The sequence below is a fragment of the Taudactylus pleione genome, unplaced genomic scaffold, assembly GCF_031769625.1.
Source record: "Taudactylus pleione unplaced genomic scaffold, aTauple2 ptg000095l, whole genome shotgun sequence".
Classification (NCBI taxonomy): domain Eukaryota; kingdom Metazoa; phylum Chordata; class Amphibia; order Anura; family Myobatrachidae; genus Taudactylus; species Taudactylus pleione.
This window is the reverse complement of record NW_028284497.1, coordinates 14,116,740-14,137,943: the sequence shown is the minus strand read 5'-3', so window position 1 is coordinate 14,137,943 and position 21,204 is coordinate 14,116,740. Positions and strand designations below refer to the sequence as shown.

The 21,204-nt window shown below is 44.2% G+C and overlaps 1 protein-coding gene across 1 annotated transcript; it reads left to right on the top strand.

Annotated features, from left to right (window-relative positions):
- The first annotated feature begins 1,756 nt into the window (after nt 1-1,756).
- On the top strand, nt 1,757-16,907 carry MRPL52 (mitochondrial ribosomal protein L52). The gene is made up of 5 exons (XM_088469979.1): nt 1,757-1,864; nt 8,192-8,297; nt 8,393-8,460; nt 16,190-16,254; nt 16,741-16,907. Exons 1-5 carry the CDS (start codon nt 1,846-1,848, stop codon nt 16,888-16,890), a joined length of 408 nt encoding a protein of 135 aa, XP_088326105.1. The 5' UTR covers nt 1,757-1,845; the 3' UTR covers nt 16,891-16,907.
- The last annotated feature ends 4,297 nt before the right edge of the window (nt 16,908-21,204 follow it).

The window sequence follows — 21,204 nt, the reverse complement described above, 5'->3', positions numbered from 1 at the left end:
TCCCCCTGAGCGCTTGCCCAATAGCGCTAGGAGGCGGGCTCAGGCTGTGTATAACACACGCATCGCCGCCAGCGCTGGCGGCGATGCGTGTGTTAAACAGCAGCCAATGAGAGTCAGATAGACTCTCATTGACTGCTGCAGCACCCACTGCAAGAGCCGGGCTTCCATCCGGTTCCTGCAGTGGGTAATGGGACAGACGTCATGACATTATGAAGTCTGTCCCATAATGCTGAGCGCGCCAGCCCGGGAGGGCTGACGGGCGGCGACGGCGTGGTCCAGAGCAGCAGCATGGATTCAGGTAAGTATATTTTTCTATATATTTTTTTTTTTAAACCTGTCTGCACTACTGGGGGCATAACGGGGGAGGGGGGTGGCTACTACTGGGGGGACATCTACTGGGGGTGGGGGCACAACGGGGGAGGGGTGGCTACTATTGGGGGCACCATTATTGGGAGGACCTCTACTGGGGGGGCTACTACTGGGGGCACTTAATCGGGAGGGGGAACCTCTACTGGGGACTACCACTGGGGGCATTATAAAAGGGGCCTACTACTAGAGGCACTGCACTGAGGGGACCACTACTGGGGGCAATAATAGGAAGGGCCACTACAGGGGGCACTGGATAGGGGGGATCACTACTGGGTGCCTGCATAAGGGGGACCACTACTGGTAAAACTGCATGGGGGGGGACTACTGCTGGAGGCACTATATAAAGGGCACTGCATAGGGGGGACTACTACTAGGGGCACTATATAAAGGGCACTGCATAAGGGGATACCGCTATTGGGGGCACTGCATTGTGGGGACTGCTACTGGGGGTACTTCATAAGGGGGAACACTACATGGGGCACTGCATTTGGGGGGCCACTACTGGGGGTACTGAGTAAGGGCAACTAATTCGGGGCTGTATAAGAGGGACCACTACTGGGGATACTGTATAAGGGGCACTACTATGGGCCTGCATAAGAGGGACCACAACTGCATACTGGGGGTACTGGGGTTAAGGTGCATATGGATAGGAATGTTCAGCGTGAAAATAAAGGGGTGTGTCATGTTGACACACCCCATTTTTAAGCAACCACGCCCATTTTTTTTTACGCGTGCGCACATCGGAGGGGGGGTTCCCTTTTCAAATTTGCCCTGGGCTCCAAATACCCTAGTTACGCCACTGGGTTCATTACCATTAAAAATAAGATGACTCGGGTTATCGGCAGCTCCTGAGCAACCCTAAAAAAGCAGCCCTGAAAACACTCATTTAAATACGTCCTGGCAGCTCTTTAATCTGATTTAAATATATCACCTTACATAATGAAATGTCATTTTTGCAGCTGACCGCAATTTATGTATGCAAATGTGCATCAGCCCCCATTTACCTAGAAGCAGCAAGATCAAGATGCAAAATTTAGCGCCTGTTGAAATCTAGACCCATGCGTTTCCCATAAACAAAAGGTGCATTTACACAATGTTGCTGCCAGTTGTGCTACTGAAGGGATTTTATGCTCTTCCGTTGTAAAAACTGAGTTTGTGCAGCAATCCTGGTGTCCGGGCAGCAGCAGGATGTACAAAGCAACATAGCCACACTACAGACACCGACCCAGCCCAGTGCAATACATGCAGTTGTTACTATGGCTCGGAGCTCGCCCCAGACAGACACGCCATTCTGCAAAAACAGAGCAATGAATTTGAAAAAAAATAAGTTTGCCGCCGACGCCCGCTCTATTTCTATGCATACTTTTTTTTTTTTTTAACCACTAGTTTATTTTGTTACTGTCACTAAAGTCACCTGGTTTACTGACGTAAGCGCGTCAGGCGTGACCCCTAGGGGATTCAATTTCACAGAGCAAGATGGCGGCGCCCATGTTGGGTAAGGACGGTAATGCATGTATATGGTGACAGTGACGCAGTTGCAGGCACAACATAGGGCGCTGCATGGGCACCTAATACTTTTTTACATCTCTGTGCCAGGGCATAAGCTTGGAGTATGGGTAATACGGGGCATGTGTTATAGTAAGTTATAGGATCTCTGTTAGGGCTGCACTACAAATGCTATGCTACTGAGACACGCCGTGAGCAGCACTTACAGGGATGTCTGACTGTTATCATGGCAATATGCAATAGAAAATGATTATGAACTAGATCATTAGGGCATAACTGCCCTATTTATATTCACAGTAAGGTGGTGGCAGCTCTGTGTGTCTTTCCAGTATAATAAGGTGTGCTATTGATGTTAAAATGTAGTTACCAGGCGCCCACCTATTATTGGCTGATCTTGTGCTGCCAGCCCTCCTAGGGTTCCACCTGTACCCTGAACTTATACTGGACACAAACAATACCCTAATATGATAAATAATATTTAATAAAATGGTTTATAGATTAAACCTTAATCTGATAAAAAAATATCACTTTATATATCACATATAAAATACAATGTTCCCTTTATACAAATGACCATACGTGACAAATCCACGTCTCTCACACTTTCTATTGCTAGGAGGAAGATCTAACTACACTTGTCAGTAAGATGTTAACTCCATTGGTTGCTTCTATGGATATGAACTGCACATTGACTCTGTAATAGGCTGGTATTCAAACAATGTTCATTAGTTACTTAGTAGCTCCTTGTTTGAACAAAAAGTAGCCACACGTTGCCACTCCTTATAATGGACTCCAATAGAGATTATTTAAATGGAAAGCTGCTGCTCCCTAGTAAAAGTTTCAGCGTGTGTAACACGCGGCTTTAACGGGATGTAGTTATGAGACCATCTCAATCCCGGCAAGGGATTTAACATAGGCGTCACCTATGTTAATCCCGACGCCAAGGACGCCAGCTCGAACGAAGATAAGTCCGAGGCGCACTTAGCGTTAGCCGTAGGGGGGAGGGTTAGGGTTTTTTTTTTTGGGGGGGGGGGGTGTTAGGGTTAGGCACCCCTAGGGGGGAGGGTTAGGCACCACCGGGGGGGGGGGAGTAAGATTTAGACACCCCCCGGGAGGGTTAGGTTTAGGATGCGGGTAGGGGGAGTTAGGTTTAGGCACCACTAAAGGAAGGTTAGGGGGGGGGCAGGGGAGGGTTAGAATACTTACCTGCCCCAGTTGGGATCTCCTCCTGTCGGGCTTTGAACTAAACAGCCGCCGGCATTTCATTCCCGTTCCGCTGTAACGTGTGTCTAATGTCTCCACAATCCAGTAAATCAGGATAGTCTGTAACTGCTGCAGCAGTCCGCAGATAGCAATGGTATTATAGGTATTAAACGGCTATGACAAATAAAGCTGCTTACCTGATATAGCCGCCAGCGGCAGAAGCCTTGCTAAGTGGGAGACCCGACACAAAGTCCAATGCGATCCACAGTAAGTATAGATGATGACCCAACTTATGACCGCTCATCTTGTATGGCTGTCGGCGGCAGGAGCCTTGCTCCATGGGAGACCAATGCAAGCCGTCAGATGGCTCAAATCCCGGAAACAGTAGCAGTGGTTAGCATGCAGATTAGGAGCCTGCAGTGTCCGGACATTGTTCCAGGTAGCGGTGTGGCAAATTAGTGAATAGTGAAGAGCTAAACACGGTCTATTCTCCTGCAATGTATGGAGAGCTGGGGGTATATTTACTATAGGTTTATTTTATTCGATTTAAAATTCATCAAAATAGATTAACATCGATGTTGTGTTTCTGAAGCTAAATCACACATTTACTAATACTTAAAAAAACTCAGTAAAAAATTGTCTTGTTAGTAAATGTGTGATTAAGCCCCAGAAACACAACATTGATTTTAATCGATTTCACATAGTCTTCAAGAAATTTTCTAACTTTATATCTGTAGGATCTTTGAGAGGTGCCATATTTGGGATCGGAGGCATGACCTAATAAGACGGGTAATGTGGGCATCCAACTGGTTGAGGAGACTCCACTTAGCCCTATCCGCAGCAGGGGGGTTAAAGGTAGCAATACACTTGAAAGCGTCTACTAGGGTGTGTCCATGCTTCCACCAGAAGATCTTCTAGCTGCGCAGAAGATGGAAATTCTGCCACAGACTTTTTCTGCCTTTTAAAAACAGGTGCCTTAGATCTAGGAGGCTGCTCCGATTCCTCCGCTAGCAGAATAGGGTTAACTGCTCTAATAAGAGCTTCTACATCTACAGGGGACAGTTTCCTCCGGATCAGAAGACGTTTCCACTTCTGAAGCGATGGAGGCGCTAGCCTCGCCATCCGAGGAAACTTCCGAATCTGAACCCCTCCCAGATAACGGTGTGGAACTTTCCCGTGGAGCAGGCCTATCTCTATCAAGCATTTGCTGAAAGGACGTGGATACCTGAGCTAGTCCCTGGACAGACTGGCCAAAAGTTTGCATCCAGGGTGGCTCCGTCATGGGAGTCTGTGGCACAGCGACAGGTGGCATAGATACTGACATACGGTTTACAAACTGTGACATTAAGTGTGTCAGACAAGACGCCCAAGCTGGTTCTTGACTAGAAGCCATAGGAGAAATCACCTGTTGCAGGGCCCCAAAGCAAATGACACACAGGCCATCATGCTCCGTTTCCTGAGGAGAAATGACAGACACTGTTTACATGTGCGCATTACTGTAGCCTAGTTTTGTTTCTGGACAGGTTGTAAGTCGCAGAATCACTATACACCAATTAGTATTATAGCTGCTGGGAGCAGGCTAACAGAGGAGACAGGAGCCCTTTGCTTCTCTTTCCAATGCAAGCTGTAGCTAAAATGGCGAGAGAGGGAGAATCATCCTGGGGCTTACTGGCCAGGAAAGTGCGCCCCAGGGATGGGGGACGGGCAAGCACCAGCCTCCCCCGTGTGGTATAACCTCCAGGGAACATGGCCGCCACTGCTTAAAAACAGCCCGTTCCATATGGAAATCCCTGGTGATCTAGTGGTGAGCACAGTCAGACTGGGATCCCCTCACTGCCAGCACCGCCGGAGGTCTCCTGCCTCAGCAGTGGGAGCTGCGAACTCGCAGCTCCATGCTTGCAGGGAGCTGTTTTACCTTAGATTTCCCGCTGACCGACGGTTCCTGCTGTGTGGGTCCTGCTGTGTGGGAGTCCGCGGCCGAAGACACTGGCCCAGTCTCCAGTGCTGCGGCCACCGGCACTGGGGCTGTGGAGAGGCAGTGCGGCCATCCTATAGGACGCCTTCCACTGCACACTCTAAACTATGAAGGTAATTAAAATAAAGAAATAAAATATGGAGGACCATCTAAAATAGCCTCCGTAAATAACCGGTGACCAGCTCCGGCCGGCACCAGACTTAAAACTGAGGTCCCAGTTCCTGGGAGCAGGGTATAGTGGAGAGGAGCCTGGGCTTGTGGGTAATTTCATATTAACGGTTTGGTGCCCAGATTCTCCTCTCCAGGCTATACACAGAGGCCCTGATTCAGAGCCGGACGCTCTGACAGAGCGCTCGCTCTGAATCAGGGCCGTCCTTCCTGATTTTAGAGCGGCCTCCTGGCCGCTCGCATAGCTGTGGGTGACCGCCCACAGCTATAGCGAGCGGCCAAAAAGATGGTCGCTATGGTCAGAACCATCGCGACCATTGGGCTTGCGACGAGACCCTTGTGGTAGGGTCTCGTCTTCCGCAAGCCCTTGAGTGCTTTCGGCTCTATCAGAGCCGAGAGCACTCCCACTGATATCACTTGTGATGTCAGTGGGGCCGGCCCCAGATGGTAGATGTTCCCATGGGAACGCCTCCGTCCGGCCAGCCACGCCCCCGGCACGCCCACCAAAGGGGGCGTGCTGTCACTCACCATCGACAGCATGCCCCCTTTGTAGCGAGACCCATAGCGATGGCTTGCCCATCGCTATCTGGGTCTCGCGCATGCGCACGACGGAGCCACCTCCGTCGTGCGCATGCGCACTGGGCTAACATTGACCCGCTTGCGAGCGCTCTGAATTATAGGCCAAGAGTTTTCCCTGTGCCCCGTATGGAGTGGAAGAAAAAGACTTAACAGGTGATTCTCTGTGAGACGCATGGGACATTTACATACATTCAAGTATGTGAACTGTTTCTATAGCACAATTGTTTTTTTCTGGTGTCCATGTCTTAAATACTTCGTTGGTAGAAAAAATACACCAGAAAAAATTTCACTATAGTAAACCATTCCATCTGGAATTTATCAAAGCTTGGAGAGAGATAAAGTGGAGAGAAATAAATTACCAACCAATCAGCTCCTAACTGTAATTTTTCAAACAGCCTTTAACATGACAGGAGCTGATTGATTGGTATTTTATCTCTCTCCATTTAAATTTTCTACCAATGAAGTATTTAAGGCTTGGACACCAGAAAAAATAATTGTGGTATAGAAACAGTTCACGTACTTGAAAGTATGTACATGTAGTGCAGTGTAGGGCCTCGTGAAGAGGGGATGCAGAAGTATATTGTTTGACGAGGAAGATGAGCTGCACATCAGCATTGAGGTCAGATAACTGGCACTTAACTGGATGTAGTAACTCAGAACAATAACCTATAGTATTAGAATATAATTTCAGCATGAATTCAGAAAGAAGTCTTACGATGGGTTGGGTATGATATCCCGACGGTCAAAATCCCTGCAGTGAAATTGGCCTCAACAAAATCCCGACTGGGTCTAAATCCTGGCAACTATAATCCCGGAATAAATATATCTGTAGGTATTTTTAATTATTTTGTTGCACAATTGCCACCGATATGGAGTGTAAATACATTGTTGGGATTTTGATGTGTTGGGATTTTGATTGTCAGGATTTTAACTGTGTCGGGATTTTGAACGTGTAGGTATTTGCATGTGTCTGTGTTGTGTCCATGTCGGTAAGGTGGTTGTTTGTATTCTGTCCATGTCGGTAATATGGGTGTCAGGATTTTGATGTTGAGTTTTAGTCAGGTGGGATTTTGACTACTTCCCCTTAAGATACCCTGTCTTAAGAAATAAAAGGAATGGGAAGGGTCACATGATAAAGCTTGCAGCTCGCACACTCTACTGGAAGAACACGAGGCCAACAGCAAAACGTCCTTTAATAATAATATCTCTAGTGAAGCATACTCTAGAGATCCATAATTATATTTGGACAAGGTATCTAGTAATAACAGGGGATCCCAGACTGAAATAAATAGCTTAACTGGGAGATCAGAAAAATGGCAAAATCACCTCTGGATCTTGTGCCATCTGGGTACCTGTAGAAACCAAGGAATTGTCCGTAATATGCAAACAGCTCTGTCCTGCCACAGAATGACTGTGAATGGAATTTACCAGGTGATATCTTACCTTTCAGACAATCACAAATGGTTTTCGGGGAATCCTGGATACTTCCTGCTTTAGGCACACATCAAAACAGATTATTTGCGTATCTGTGGATGTGGGGGAAAAAGTAAGGAGCAACGCTTAAACATAATCGGCCTAAGGATGTATATATTGGATATATATCCACAATATTAACCTGCCTCGGTCGGTTGCCAAGGGAGCGCTACAACAACAATAAACAGGGACTTTGCTGTGAAAAATCACCTATATTTTCTCAATATACACATGTGTTAGCGTTGTGTTGTGCCCACTTATGGTAGGTTTTAAGGCTCATTTCATAGCACCATTGGCCAGTTATATTTCCTGGATATCCAAAATGATTTTCTGTCATTTCCGGGGGGCGGAGTTACACTATAATGGATGCTACTATCTAAGTCTGCTCAGGGTGAGTGTGGGCTTATCTGGTGATTTTGATACTTTGCTGTCTTGAAACTGGTCTATATTGATCGAAACGTCGACTGACTTACTGTACTGATGGCCGTGAATTAATAAATCGTGTTGATTTTACTTCAATGTGGCGAGTGCCCATCCCACTGGATATATATATATATATATATATATATATACACACTGTATGTGTGTGTTTGTGTATAAAATATATATTGTGTATATAGAATAAATTGTGGTAAAACCGGCACTCCAAATATCTCTAGTAATTGCCAGGGTGCCCTCCAAGGGGAAACTGTAGATAAGTTGCAAGCAGAGGAACACACAGGACTATGTACAGGTCCCGTGAGTGCCTCTGCTTGCAACTTTATATATATATATATATATATATGTGTATATATATATATATATATATATATATATTCCAGAGAGAAGAAACAGCACTCCAAGGGCACAATTGCTGATTGACATAACTTTTTTTTTGCATCAGTAATTAAGAACATTCTGTCTGTCTGTCTGTTCCAGTGACCCATTTTCAGTTGGGGGTGACCCACAGGTTTGTATTGTGCCTGTGGAAGAGAAGTTTGAAGAACAGTGCTGTGCTTTGTGCAGGCCAGGACTGGAGAATTCGGTGAGTGACAATTAATGTGTAATGTATCAGGAGCAATATAAGGTACTGAAGTGTGTTTGTAAGACTGCTTCCTTGCATTTCCTCTCATCCCCCAGACATGGTTTAGCTCGCAGTGGTTCGGAGTACGGCCCCATGACAGACCTCTCAGACTGGAGCTTTGCAGGTAAGTGATAAACTTTGCACTATATTACATAGGGAATAATTGACATAAATTTACTCTTGCACATATATTTACACTAGTTTTTCCTCTCCTAAAGTACATACAACCAGTCTAGATGCGAGGTAAATATAAATATCATAGATAATTTGATTATATGATTAGTTTAATAGGCAAGTACTGTTTTTTGTTTGTTTTTTTACATGCATGTTGCTTCATATTTTGCATTATTATATTCTATACAAGCACATGCAGCCACACATGCCATGACACTGTGCATTAGCCTCTGGTACCATGAAACATTCATTACGTCCTTGCCAAACCACTGTTCTGAGAATCTTTACTGTTTTTCCAGCTATTTTCTGGGACTGCAAATCTAAAATGATGCTCTGCTGTGTATTTACATCTTGTGTGTAAAAACTATGCTTCAATGATAGATTTTCTACATTCATTTAACAAGCTGCTGTGTCCTTTATAATGTGTTTGATTGAATTAGGTGGTGAAAGCACAACAGGTTGTTGAGAACCAAGACAATAACTCAACTAAGCTGTTTCTTATTATGGTTTATTCTGTTCTGGTGTATTGTTATTTTGTTATAGTTCATACAGGTGGTTTCTTGTTTTCTGGTGTATTGTGATACTTTGTTATAGTTCTCACAGTGAGTAAATCAGGGAGCAGTGTAATGAATGTGCCCTAATTGACCAAGTGACAGCGGCAAATGTTTGTGGGCTATTGTATGACAGTCTGTTCACAGGAAAAGTCTTATGCAGCCAAATCTTAAAGACAGCCCATAACACAGACACTCATACACACAAACTAATGTATGCAACAAATACAATCTTTACATACAGTATATAACTTGCTGCGTGGCAGTTATTAGCCAGTGTAACGTTAGCCTGGGAGGAGGGGGGCTGCATGTTCCAACAATAATGTGGGATACAAAGGTAGAATGGACAGTAATTTTGGAAGTTTCAGCCAATCACATAATTGCTTTTAGCTATATTATTTAGGGCTGTGGATACCAAGGCCCATATTCAATTTGGAGCTAAAAACCGGTATCGGCGGAAAAGTTTCGCCGATGACGGTTTTTCGACAGGCGGAAAAGTATCGCCGTATTCAATTTGAAAGACTTTCCGACTAGGCAGAAAGTCAATGCAATGTAATAGGCGAAAAAGTTTCGCCTATGAATAGCAGGCGGAAAAAAGTGCAGAATTGGGGTTTTGGGGTGCAACGTTGCGGGAGCCCCCGTGCAGCCTTCAGACAGTCCCCCAAAGGTAATCTGTGTCAAAATTAAAAAAAAAACAAAACACTTAACACCCCAAAAAAATCACTTTCAATTTGGGGGCGAAAAAAATAAAATGTTGGGGGACAAAGTTAAAAACTAGCAAACTAGACTCTGGGGGGGTCCCCAAGTGTGCCCCATGTGTGTTTTTTTCATTGCAGGTGCTTGCGGCAGATGGATATTTCACAATTTTTTAAACTACAATTTAGCTACTTTAAAATATGCTGGCCCCCATTTTCACGTACCCCAAATTTGCTGGGATAAGTTATTTTCTGCAAAAAAACCTCCTGAATACTATTCTGCACCACTTATACAAAAACGCTTTTTATCAGCTATTGAGGCCGTTTAAAAACACCAAATACCTTCAGCAAGCCAAATCGGGGGTAATCATAGCTAACCCCCTTGTCAAAGCATCTTTTAGGGGGTGTCAGGCTGATTTCCCCAAATCTGACAGGACTTTCTGCTTGTTTCAGTTTCGCTGGGTCCTGTCTTCGCCTACTTTCAAATTGAATACTGGGATATGCGGGCACTCGCGCGATTCTTTTCCGCATTCAAAACAGCCGAAGTAGGCGGAAAGTCCGGGAGTCGAAAAAGTATCGCGGGTGCGAATCAAATTGAATGCGGCTCCAAGTCAGAGACAATTTTGGGTGAAGCCAGAAAAATGTTCTGACTCCAGCTTTAAAATACTTATTTCATAAATATACATGATAGCATTAACACATAGACAGTTGTCTATAACTCATCATTCCCATTTCCCAGACACTTCTCTTTATCTTACCCCTGGGGCTGCCTGTTGTATATGTGACTGGCAGGTGGCATTGCCAATAGGAAGCCACTGCCAGTTACAGTGTAGCCAGTGCAGTCTCAGACAAGGACAGTGTAGCCAGTTCTAGTCCGCAGGCACTAGAAAAGAAATTAGGCTTCAGGGAAGCAGGAGAGTTAAGTGGGGGGGCGAAGCCAATCAGATTAACTTTGTAGTGTCTACTCCTAAAGCCCAGCCCACCTAACCCAATGTCATTTTAGCAGTGTCCGCCAGATCTAATGATGAGGAATAGGAGTGGTTGTCGAAATGTAGACAACCCCTATTTTATGTATTGTTTGGGGAATCATCTATGTTAGTAGAGTTTCACTTATTAAGCTAAATATTATAAATAAATAAAATCTGTATTGGTATCTTTAAAAGTTCCCCATTAATAGAAAGCAGCAATATAATTTGATCTAAAAATGTTTGTATTTTACATATTAGGTAATGTGTTTTAGTTGTCATCAATTTTTAATTTTTAACTGTACAGCTGTATACATTATATTTAAATGTTGTATTGTACAAGAACATAAAACAAACAAAAGTAACAAACAATCTCCACCAGAACAATATGGCGAAAAAAAAGAACCATGAATATATAAATATCAGTACAGGCACCAAAATAGAAATAGCAGAGCTTTATTTTATCAACACAGTGAAATATAGTCTGTCACATCAAACCCAATCTGAATATTTAGACATCATCCATCCTCTATTACTCACCTCTATTACTCACTGCGTTCTGTTTGACAAAAATGAGTCAGAATAGACTCCTACCGTAGCATTCCTAGCCTGTCTGAGCCCCCTCTACTGAAATAGTTATATATATATATATATATATATATATATATACTTATGAGGTCGGAGTGACCCTTTGTTGATTAACCCGTGAGTGCCGCCGTCAGTGGTTAATATTTTCTCTGAGCAGTTGAAGGGCACCCGGTAACTTTGAATCGCTAATAAGCCTACTACATACACACATTTGTCAGATAAACTCCATAGACTTTTGTTCACCGACTTCTTAAGGGGGGTATCCACTAGACGATAAAGTTGAACGATAATGATAAAATCGTTCGATAATCGTTCAAACATCGTTTGCAAATCGTGCAGTAATTGTTTCTAACGATGTACGATGCACGCTCCCGCTGGTCGTTTGATCGTCTCCTCCATCGACTGAACATGCAGGTCAATTTCACTTGATTGCTTACAAATCGTTTACACATCGTTTACACATCGTTCATGCTGAACGATCAGACGATGAACCACTATCTGCCCACTATAGCTGAAAGCTCTCAATCACAGATTAAAACAACATAGTTTTGTTGTTAGATCTTTTGCAAATCGTTTGCAAATCTTTTGCAAATTGTTCAGAGTGGAAGATCATATTTCAAGGGAAACTTCAAGGGAAAATCGTTAAGAGGTTGGACAGGGATAAAATCGTCTAGTGGATGCCCCCCATTAGGATGAACTTCACTTGTATTCCAATTGTATTTTCTTAATTTATAATCCAACTAAAATAATTTAAATGTAATCCAAGGAAATAAAAGTAATAAACCATAACTGATGACATTGAAATTGAAGTAATATAGGACTATACCTAGTCCTATATTTGTTGCATTTAGGCTTTGTTCCATTTTTTTAATGTGAAGTCTTGGGGGCACATGTCCATAAGGTTTTAGTCGCCCCACTCTAGTTACTGTTTCGTTAGGGAGCTAGGGGTTGATAGCATGCCTAGCACAGAAAAAAGGACTCACTATGTTTGGGATTAGTGTACAGCGTGGGGGTTTGGGTTTGTGTTATTTGTTTTTGTTAACTGTATTGTTTATATTTTTCTTTGCTGTTGTGCTGTTTGTTTCTTTATCACTGACTTTCACCTGGATGTGGTGGAATGCTTGGGATGTTCAGTGGAGCTCTGCCCATGCTCAGATCATTTTTCATGTTCCCTGGTGCCTATCTCTCTGGTTAGGCTAGTATTGTGGAATGTAAGAGGCCTCAATGATAACATTAAGAGGTCCCTTGTGCTATGCCAGTTGAAGGACCATGACCCTGGTATAGCCTGTATTGTTGAGACCAACTAGTAAGCAGTCAAATTCTCTCTTTTAAAGCCCAGGATGAGAAGGTCTAACCATTTCACATTACAGTCTAATTGCCCCGGGGGCAGGGTTCAGTTGAGCCCTTAGGGAAGATTTGTTATCTTGGGAGGTACTGTCCATACCTGTCCTTTTATGCTTTTACCTGTGTGGCCTTGATAGATGGCATGAGGATACTGTGGCCTCTGCCAGTGGCCCCCCTGTGTTCTCTTGGCTGGTCACAGAGATGGGATTATTAATGGATTACTTGGAGATTCTTACCTATTCCTGCTTTTCCTCCACACACTGCACCTTCTCTAGGATTTATTTTTCATTAGGAAGCCCCCCCTGAACTGCACCAGCATTAAATATATAGAATAACAATAGTAAATAGTAACCAGTGAAGGAGTACCAATAAAAACTAGAATTAACATTAGCTTCAATGCAATACGTACGAGAACACCTGATAGAGTCCTTGGTTAGTCAGTCTGGGAGGTGAGCACATCTCAGTGCCAATCTCTCCAACCACAAAGCAACCTCCAGAGGCATATCAAAAAAATGGGTCTGACCAACTTTCACCGCTCTCAAAGCAAGCTGAGAACAATGGGATGTAGATATGTGACTGGCTTCCGCAATTTTAGGGTTAGGCACTAGGGGGGCAGGTTAGGGTTAGGCACCCCTAAAGGAGGGTTAGGGTTGGGGGGGGGAGGGTTAGCTGTACTTACCTCCGCTGTCGCGAATTCCTCCCTTCGACCAGCTGCTGTCAGGATTTGAACCGACGGCTATACAGCCGCCAGCAATACAATCCCATTCCAGGAACAACATGTCATATTGAAGTTGCAAATCTCAAAGGTATCTCTTAACTTGGGTAAACTGGTAGCGAGATCTTTACATGTCCATAGAGAGATCCGCATAGGTAGCGAGTCTGTGGCTGTTCTACTCCAGCTGACCATGGAGCCATGCTACGTGCAGGATAGTGTACAGATCCTTGTTATGGAGGAACATAGCAAAAAAGGTCAGAGGAGGAGCCCCAGGAGGGAGATCACGGGCAGGAATACGGTGGGCCCTTTCTATGGTAAACTGAGCAGTGAATTTCTCCCTACCAAACATTTGAAAAAGCCAAAAGTCTCCGTTGCTGAGGCTTCCACCTTTTCAGGGAGGCCAGTCATCCGTATAATTTTTCTAAATCGTCCCTCAATGTCAACGAGCTTTTGATGACAGGTTGCCATTTGGTATTCAAGAGTAGCAACTTTACCCAGAATAAGGGCAGTGGTGTCCTTTAGATTGGAGATACGAGTTTTTGTGACACCAATATGGTCCCTCATTTTCTACTTGGTTCAACAGGTATCCACTTGTACATCCCTGCTATTATATCAGTCCTCCGTTTACCTGAAGCATTATCACCTGAAGGATTTGGTGAAGGCTGAAATCTGCAGATCCTCCAGAAGACTCAGGTGGAGGAGGGGTTGGGGGCAGAAGAAGAATCGGGAAGAGGAGATTATGGGGCCAAAACAGGGGAATTGCGGAAAAACTTATTCAATTTAGCGGCAACAGTGGCATGGGAATGTCTGCCCATCTTGTAGGAGTAAATGCTGTCTCTGCCAAGTCCAGGAAAATAGAAAAGGGGCATCTCACCAAACAACTGTAAATAGAGGAGGTGGGAGAGTTCACCAGGGTAATCAGGAGACCAAATCTAGTCTCAAAGCCGAATGAGAGCAAAATAGGGTGAATGACATGCTCAACAGGGTAGTAGAGGCAGTTAGGGACAACAAACAGACAGCAGCCACAGGATCCGGACCTTTAGGTTGGCGGCAGACAGGAGCCGCAGTCACCGTTAACAAACCCCACAGAAGCAGTTGCAGGGAGAATGTGGATCACACAGCTCAGACCACCCAGCATTGGAGGACCATTGAGCCAGGCGCCATATGGGCACACAGAGGGGACCGGCACTACAGGAATCGCAATGGTGGACTGCAGCAGGAGCAGACCCCAAGATGGTGGAGGGGGCAGCCGGACACCTGAGAAAACAGAGATGCGCTTAGACAAGACTGCAGGGAACCCAGCAGGGCCCAGGTAGGAATAGTGACAGGGCAATAATCTCAGTAGCAGCATATGTAAACTGTTTGGAGAGCGTATAGAGACAGGCAGCTAATTTGATCCCCCGGGGACAAAATCCCCGGTAAGGAGCCCTGTTTTTGCAATTGCGGCTGCGAGCATAGGTCTGTGACCTTATCATGGATCCTATGTGTATTCTCCCGAAACATTGAATTACACAAATGCAGAAAAATGCAGCAAGTCCCGTTTTATTCGCCAGTAAAATTATCGGGGCTAATTGAATTCTCACTCAAGCGTAATAAGAAATAACAAGACTAGTGTGACCACTGTTAATAATACCCCTTAGTTGGTAAGTACTCGTCAAGAATTAAATGGTGTTTTTCGAGAACAAAGTCTTGTTATGAAATGGAGCACATACCCACACTCCAAATACCGAGACTTAAAATGCACACAGACACAAGTATGAATACAAATGGGTAAGATGAAATAAAATAAATTGGAGTTTTTCTTTTAAAACAGCATGTTGGACACAATGTTTACACGTGTGTAAGGGACCATAAAGTGGTTAATAATTCACAAGGAGGCAATTTAACTGCAGAAAGAAATGCAATAGATAGTTACACTGGGAGCACACTTAAAGTATGGACTAAATAAGTGGTTTCTGAACTGGGTGCCGTGAGGCACTTTGCAGGGGTGCCATGGGTTGATGGCCCAGGTTCAAATCAAATAATTATGGTCCATGTGATAGATAAAACTTGTGCTGGTGTCTACCAATCATAATATATATGTGACAAACAGAAGCGCAAACCTGTCCACCACCACATAACATAAAGAAGCAGGTAAGCACAATCTTTGATGAATTGCTCAATAAGAAACTTTTGGCCTAAGGGTGCCGTGATTCAATAATGTTTTCAGAACCCCTGGATTAAATAAAGAATTACTTAGTATTTTTGTAAATGTATATTCTCTTGACATTCATAATTTAATCATGTCATACAAAAAATAAATCTTGTGCCATAGAATTGACACCATGGTCCTTAGCAAGTTCATATTCATTGGATAATTTTTACGGTAGGAATGATATTTATGTATAGGCTCCTTTTTTTAGTCTTTTGATGTGGTGGAACCTAGTAAAAATTAATTATGCCTGCAGTGGAGGTAATGTAGTGGCATTATCTTTTCCATCAGGTCAGGTACTGCTCGTTTTAAGGAATCTGCAGCAATTTTTGCTTTAAATGTTTAATGTGTATATATTTGTAGCACAAAACTTTCTCCGCTGTGTCTCTGATTAGTTATTAAGCTGCCTAAATGGATGGCTTTCAGACACAATGGCCTGGAGATTACACAATCTGTCACCCTGTTTCTGAAAGCGTAGGGATTTTTTGAGACCCCCACAAATCTAATATTTATTATTTAGAGGGTGAAAGTTATATATAAATAATTTAGATTCACGTGTTACAATTATCTTCTTTTGTCCTGCACGCTTAACTCTTCCAGCTATGAACAGTTACATCCTCTTATTTACAGATGGACGGCCATCCCCACTATGGAAAGGACAGGTCAGGAGGAAGGAAGAAAACAAGGCACTAGCTGTACGTGGGTGAGGTGGAGTCTGGTTATTGCATGCTGTTGCATTGTCCATCAGAGGAACAGGGTCTAAAGTGTGACATAACTAATGTGGTGACAGAAGCCACAACCTCTACAGGACTTGGAACTTAAAGGGCCTCCGTGCCAACCACCATCCCTTTGAACAGTGCAACCAGTGTACAAACTTATGCACTTTGACAGTATTCTAGGGCAGTCTTTTGATGTAACAAGGTTATGTAATCTGTGCAATCTCTTACTGTATTTGTTAGTATTAGGAAGATTGCTGTTATGCAAATGTCAGTGAAAGTAGTGTAGGTATAAAAGCGATGTATGTGCTACTAGCACTGGCAAAGGGCATTGTGTGTGTGTCAGGCACAGTCTGACATTGCTATACTGCATGTGTGTGCATAGGCGACTGATCCTGTGTCTGGGTGAGGTTGTCACTACCACTGCTCATAGTCTAATGCTACAACCTTGTTTCCTCTTTACAGAGCCGCATTGTCCTTCTCAATAATGAGATAGATCAAGGCATGAAACATTGGTCAGAGAGACAGGAAAAAAGCAGAGAGGAGCAGCTGGTGAAACAGAAGAACCAACTGAAGAGCAAGGCATTATTTAGAAAAACTTCAAAACCCAAATAAATCTGCATTGTGCATTTGTACTGTGTTTGTTTTCTACCATTCATGGAGGTCTCTCTCTGAAGCATATGCAATATATTGTTTATTCACTTCGGCTATATCCTTTTAAAAAGTGTTTCCACTGGTTGTGAGGTTGTGGTAGATAGTACTGTTTTAATAAAGGTTTGTAGTGTGTAAAGTGATGGCACCCTACACAATACCATGGCTACAAGGATATTGGTATGCCTACTCTCACTCTTGGAGATCACCTCTGCAATCTACATGTGCCTAGCTTTATGAGGACATGGAAAATTTTGAGTGTTTCAATCTTGTAAATATCACATTAAAATTAGAACCACCTACTAAATACAAACTTCCCCTTTCATTAAATATAACGTTTCCGTTCTTATCCTGACTGTTAGGTGTCACTTATATGTAAACTGAAGAATAATCATGAGGGGACATCAAGAATGCCTTTGTTACTTTTGACACTCTTGTGTATTTTTTTAATTTGTCCTACGCATAGTGTGCCCAGAAATTTGCTTCTCATTTAGTACAACTGAAATCATGAATTGTGTACCATTCCAACTATACGACAATAGCCAACCTCCGGCATCTCTGAGCTTGTGCTATTATCACATCCTTTGCAAGGTTTGCCCCTAAAAGAGAAAGCTTCCTCACCTCCCCTTTACCTAATTTCAATACTCTCAGTGGGCTAATTGAAGTCTTGGTCTTGCAATGCGCCACAAAACTAAGTGTAACTGTTCTGTACTTGGCAAGCAATGCTCTCCCATTGGGTGGTGCAAATTCCTCCTTCAACATCTAGCTCTGCAGACCTATCTGCTTCAGCACAAAATGAGACTCAGAACACCAGCAAATAGTAATGAGGCCTATTGTCACTGCCATCTCTTCCTATTGCAGTGTTTCTAAGTCACTAGTCTTCAAGGCTGTAGTTCTTATTTATTTACTAATATTCCACTTAAGTGCAACATTTGCACTGAACCACAGCAACCAAATACTTGCTTTCATTGGGCCTGATTCTGAGTCGCACTCATAAGTGAATGCAGCAGCTTTTTTTTAGCAGTCACTCGTCATCAAGTTTATACGAATAGCCTACAAACTTCTTCCCCTGCGTACATCCATGTGGTCAAATGTGCACGGACTGAGATGCCCACTTTAAGCTCCCATTCATGCTTTAATACTGATTGGTGAGTACTTATATGTCCCCACCATCAAAACATACACCAACCCTAAAGGCAGTGCAGCATCTCTGTGTGATCGCGGCCTCAAATGCTTGTACCTGTGAACATAGCTGCTTGCATAATATACTCCCACTGAACAGAGTGTGACACTGCCCTAATATGCCCACTGACCGGACCATTTTAGCATGCACTACACCACCTAGGAATGCCCATCACCACCTTTCTAATACCATTTGTCCCGATCGCAAAAACACCGTTGTGTGTACACTGTTATGCATGCAGCGTAGGGGTTTCCACGACTGTCTGCAGCTCCGAATCAGGACCATTGTCTCAACTTAAACAAATAAAAAGCTAATTGCTGACTGGTTTATGTGGTTTAGGACCGTATTCAATTTGGAGCGAAAACCCATTATCGGCGATACTTTATCGCCGATTACGTCATTTTCGTTATTCTCACTTATCCCCGTATTCAATTTGGATGACTTTTCGCAGGTGCGGAAAGTCCCCATTGAATAGGTGGTGAGAACAAGTGCAGAAGTGGGGTTTTGGGGTGCTGACTTCTAAAAACCACCGTGCATCCCATGGACAGGCCCCTAAAGGTATTCTGTGTCAAAAAACCACAGGATACCCCAAAAAAGGTACTTTCATTTTGGGGCCGAAAATAAAAAAGTTTGGGCACAAACTTTTAAAAGTAGCAAAATAGACTCAGGGGGGATCTCCAAGTATGCCCCAGGTGTTTTTTTTTATTGCAGGTGCTTGCGGAAGGTGAATTTTTCTTAATTTTTAAAGTTCACTTTAGCCACTTAAAAATATGCTTGCACCCATTTTCATGTACCCCAAGTTTGATGGGACTAGTTTTTTTTTTTTTAAAAAGTGGCCAAATGCTATTCTTCACCATCGTCCCAAAGACGCTAAATAGCACCTATTGAGACCATTCAAAGACCCCAAATACCTTTTGCAGGGCTATTCGGGGGTACCCATAGTGAACCCCAATGTCAGAGTATCTTTTGGGGGGTGTCAGGCTGATTCCCCCCAAAAAATTTCGGCTATTTATTTTTCGTACGGTCTCGTTTTCGCCGATTTGAAATTGAATACAGGGAATCGTGGGGACGAGCGCGATAAGTTTTCACTCCCAAAACCTCCAATGATGGCGAAAATTCCGTCAACGGACTTTTCGCCTCAAATTGAAAATGGCCCATAGAGTATTTTGGCACAAAGGTTGTAATACCTTGGCAGGGCCGAAACTAGCATTTTTGTCACCAGGGGCAAGACAGTAATTTGGCGCCCCCCATGTAATTCCCCCTGCAGTAGTGCCCATATTGTAATGCCCCCATAGTAATACCCATATGTTAATACCCCATAGTAATGCCCCTGTAGTGCCCACCATACAGTAATGCCCCTGTAGTGCCCATGCTTTCATAGTAATGCCCCTGTAGTGCCCATGCTTTCATAGTAATGCCCCTGTAGTGCCCATGCTCTCATAGTAATGCCCCTGTATTGCCCATGCCCCATAGTAATATCCCTGTAGTGCCCTTACAGTAATGTCCCTGTAGTGCTCATGCCCCCACAGTAATGCCCCTGTGGTAATGCCCCTGTAGTGCCCATGCCCCAATAGTAATGCCCCTGTAGTGCTCATGCCCCATTAGTAATGCCCCTTATTGCCTATGCCCCCATAGTAATGCCCCTGTGGTAATGCCCCTGCCCCCATAATAATGCCCCTGTAGTGCAGCTTATTAAAAAAAAAAATACTTACCTTGAACCCCACTCCTGCATCCAGCGTCGCGTCCGGTCCGCCGGCTGCTCCTTGGAACTATGGGGGAGATGTCATAACGTCTCCCCCATAGTGCCCGTGGGGAGAGCCGGAAGCTGGAGTTCGGGAGAGAACTCAAGCCTCTGGCTCCGGCTACACCGCGTCGCTGCAGAGAAGGAGCCGGGCGCCCGCTGGTAATAAATATTACCAGCGGACGTCCGGCTTGGAGCCTCTGCAGCGCCGGGCTGGAGGTCACTGGCACCAGGTACAGCGGCTCACCCGGTGCACGTGCACCTCCAGCCCCCCCCTAGTTGCGGCCCTGACCTTGTGAATGCATATATAAAAAAAAAAGAACAGATATAATTTCAGGGGTGTAGTAGGTATTACCGAAAGCGGCAGCCCGGTAAGGGTGAAAATCCCGATTATTCCTAAGGTAAGTATCGCTAACCTAATTCCCCCCCTAACCTTCCCTTAGGGGTGCCTAACCCTAACCTCCCCTTTAAGTGCCTAAACCCTAACCCCCCCTTCCGCGCCGCCTAACCCTATGTCCCCCGGGGGAGGGGGGATGCCTAACCCTAACCTCCCCCCCAGGTTGCCTAACCCTAACCCCTCCTTTCCCTAGCCTAACCCTTACCTCCCGGGGGGGTGCCTAACTTTAAGTCCCCCCTGGGAGCCCTAACCCTCCCCCCATGCGGCTGTCCGCGCTCAGCATCACTTCGATCGGGATGCCGTGCGTCCGTCTTCCGGCATCTGGTTAATGACAGGCGTCTAGATTTAGATGCCTGTCATTAGTACCACGCCGGGATTAGAACGTCTGGAAGCCGGTGGTCGGGATTTAGACCGTCTGCTTCCAAACTACCTCCCAATTTCAGAAACTTTTTTTTTTTTTTAATGACTTTTACATGTAATGTAAAGACAGTAGACCTGTTGTTTAGGAATTAAAAAAAAAAACTGATGGAAAATTTTAATCAGTGAATTAATTTGGTCCAGACTCATGGTTAACTGAATCTTGTTATTCTGAATATGAATGAATGAGCAAAGCACCAACAGAGTCTGTCTGTAACAGATAACTTTCCCTGGGAACAGTAGTGTCATTCAGCCGAGGGGAAGTTTTGGTAGCAGCAGTCCGTACATTGAGAGACATTTATCCATCTAATGACCAGTGTAGGCTGATGACATCCATCTCTAGTCTTCCTCCACTGAACTCTCATCATCTCTGCTGGATAACACCAAGTGTCTCCTTTTATATCATTTACTTACCTTCAACTTCATCTAAGCTTCAACAACTTCCACTAGCATGACCTCTAGATAACATTTCCATGTACTCCAATGCTATTTTCAAAAGCTGGCTGTTTAGGATACATTTTCAGTTCTGCCTGTTACTTC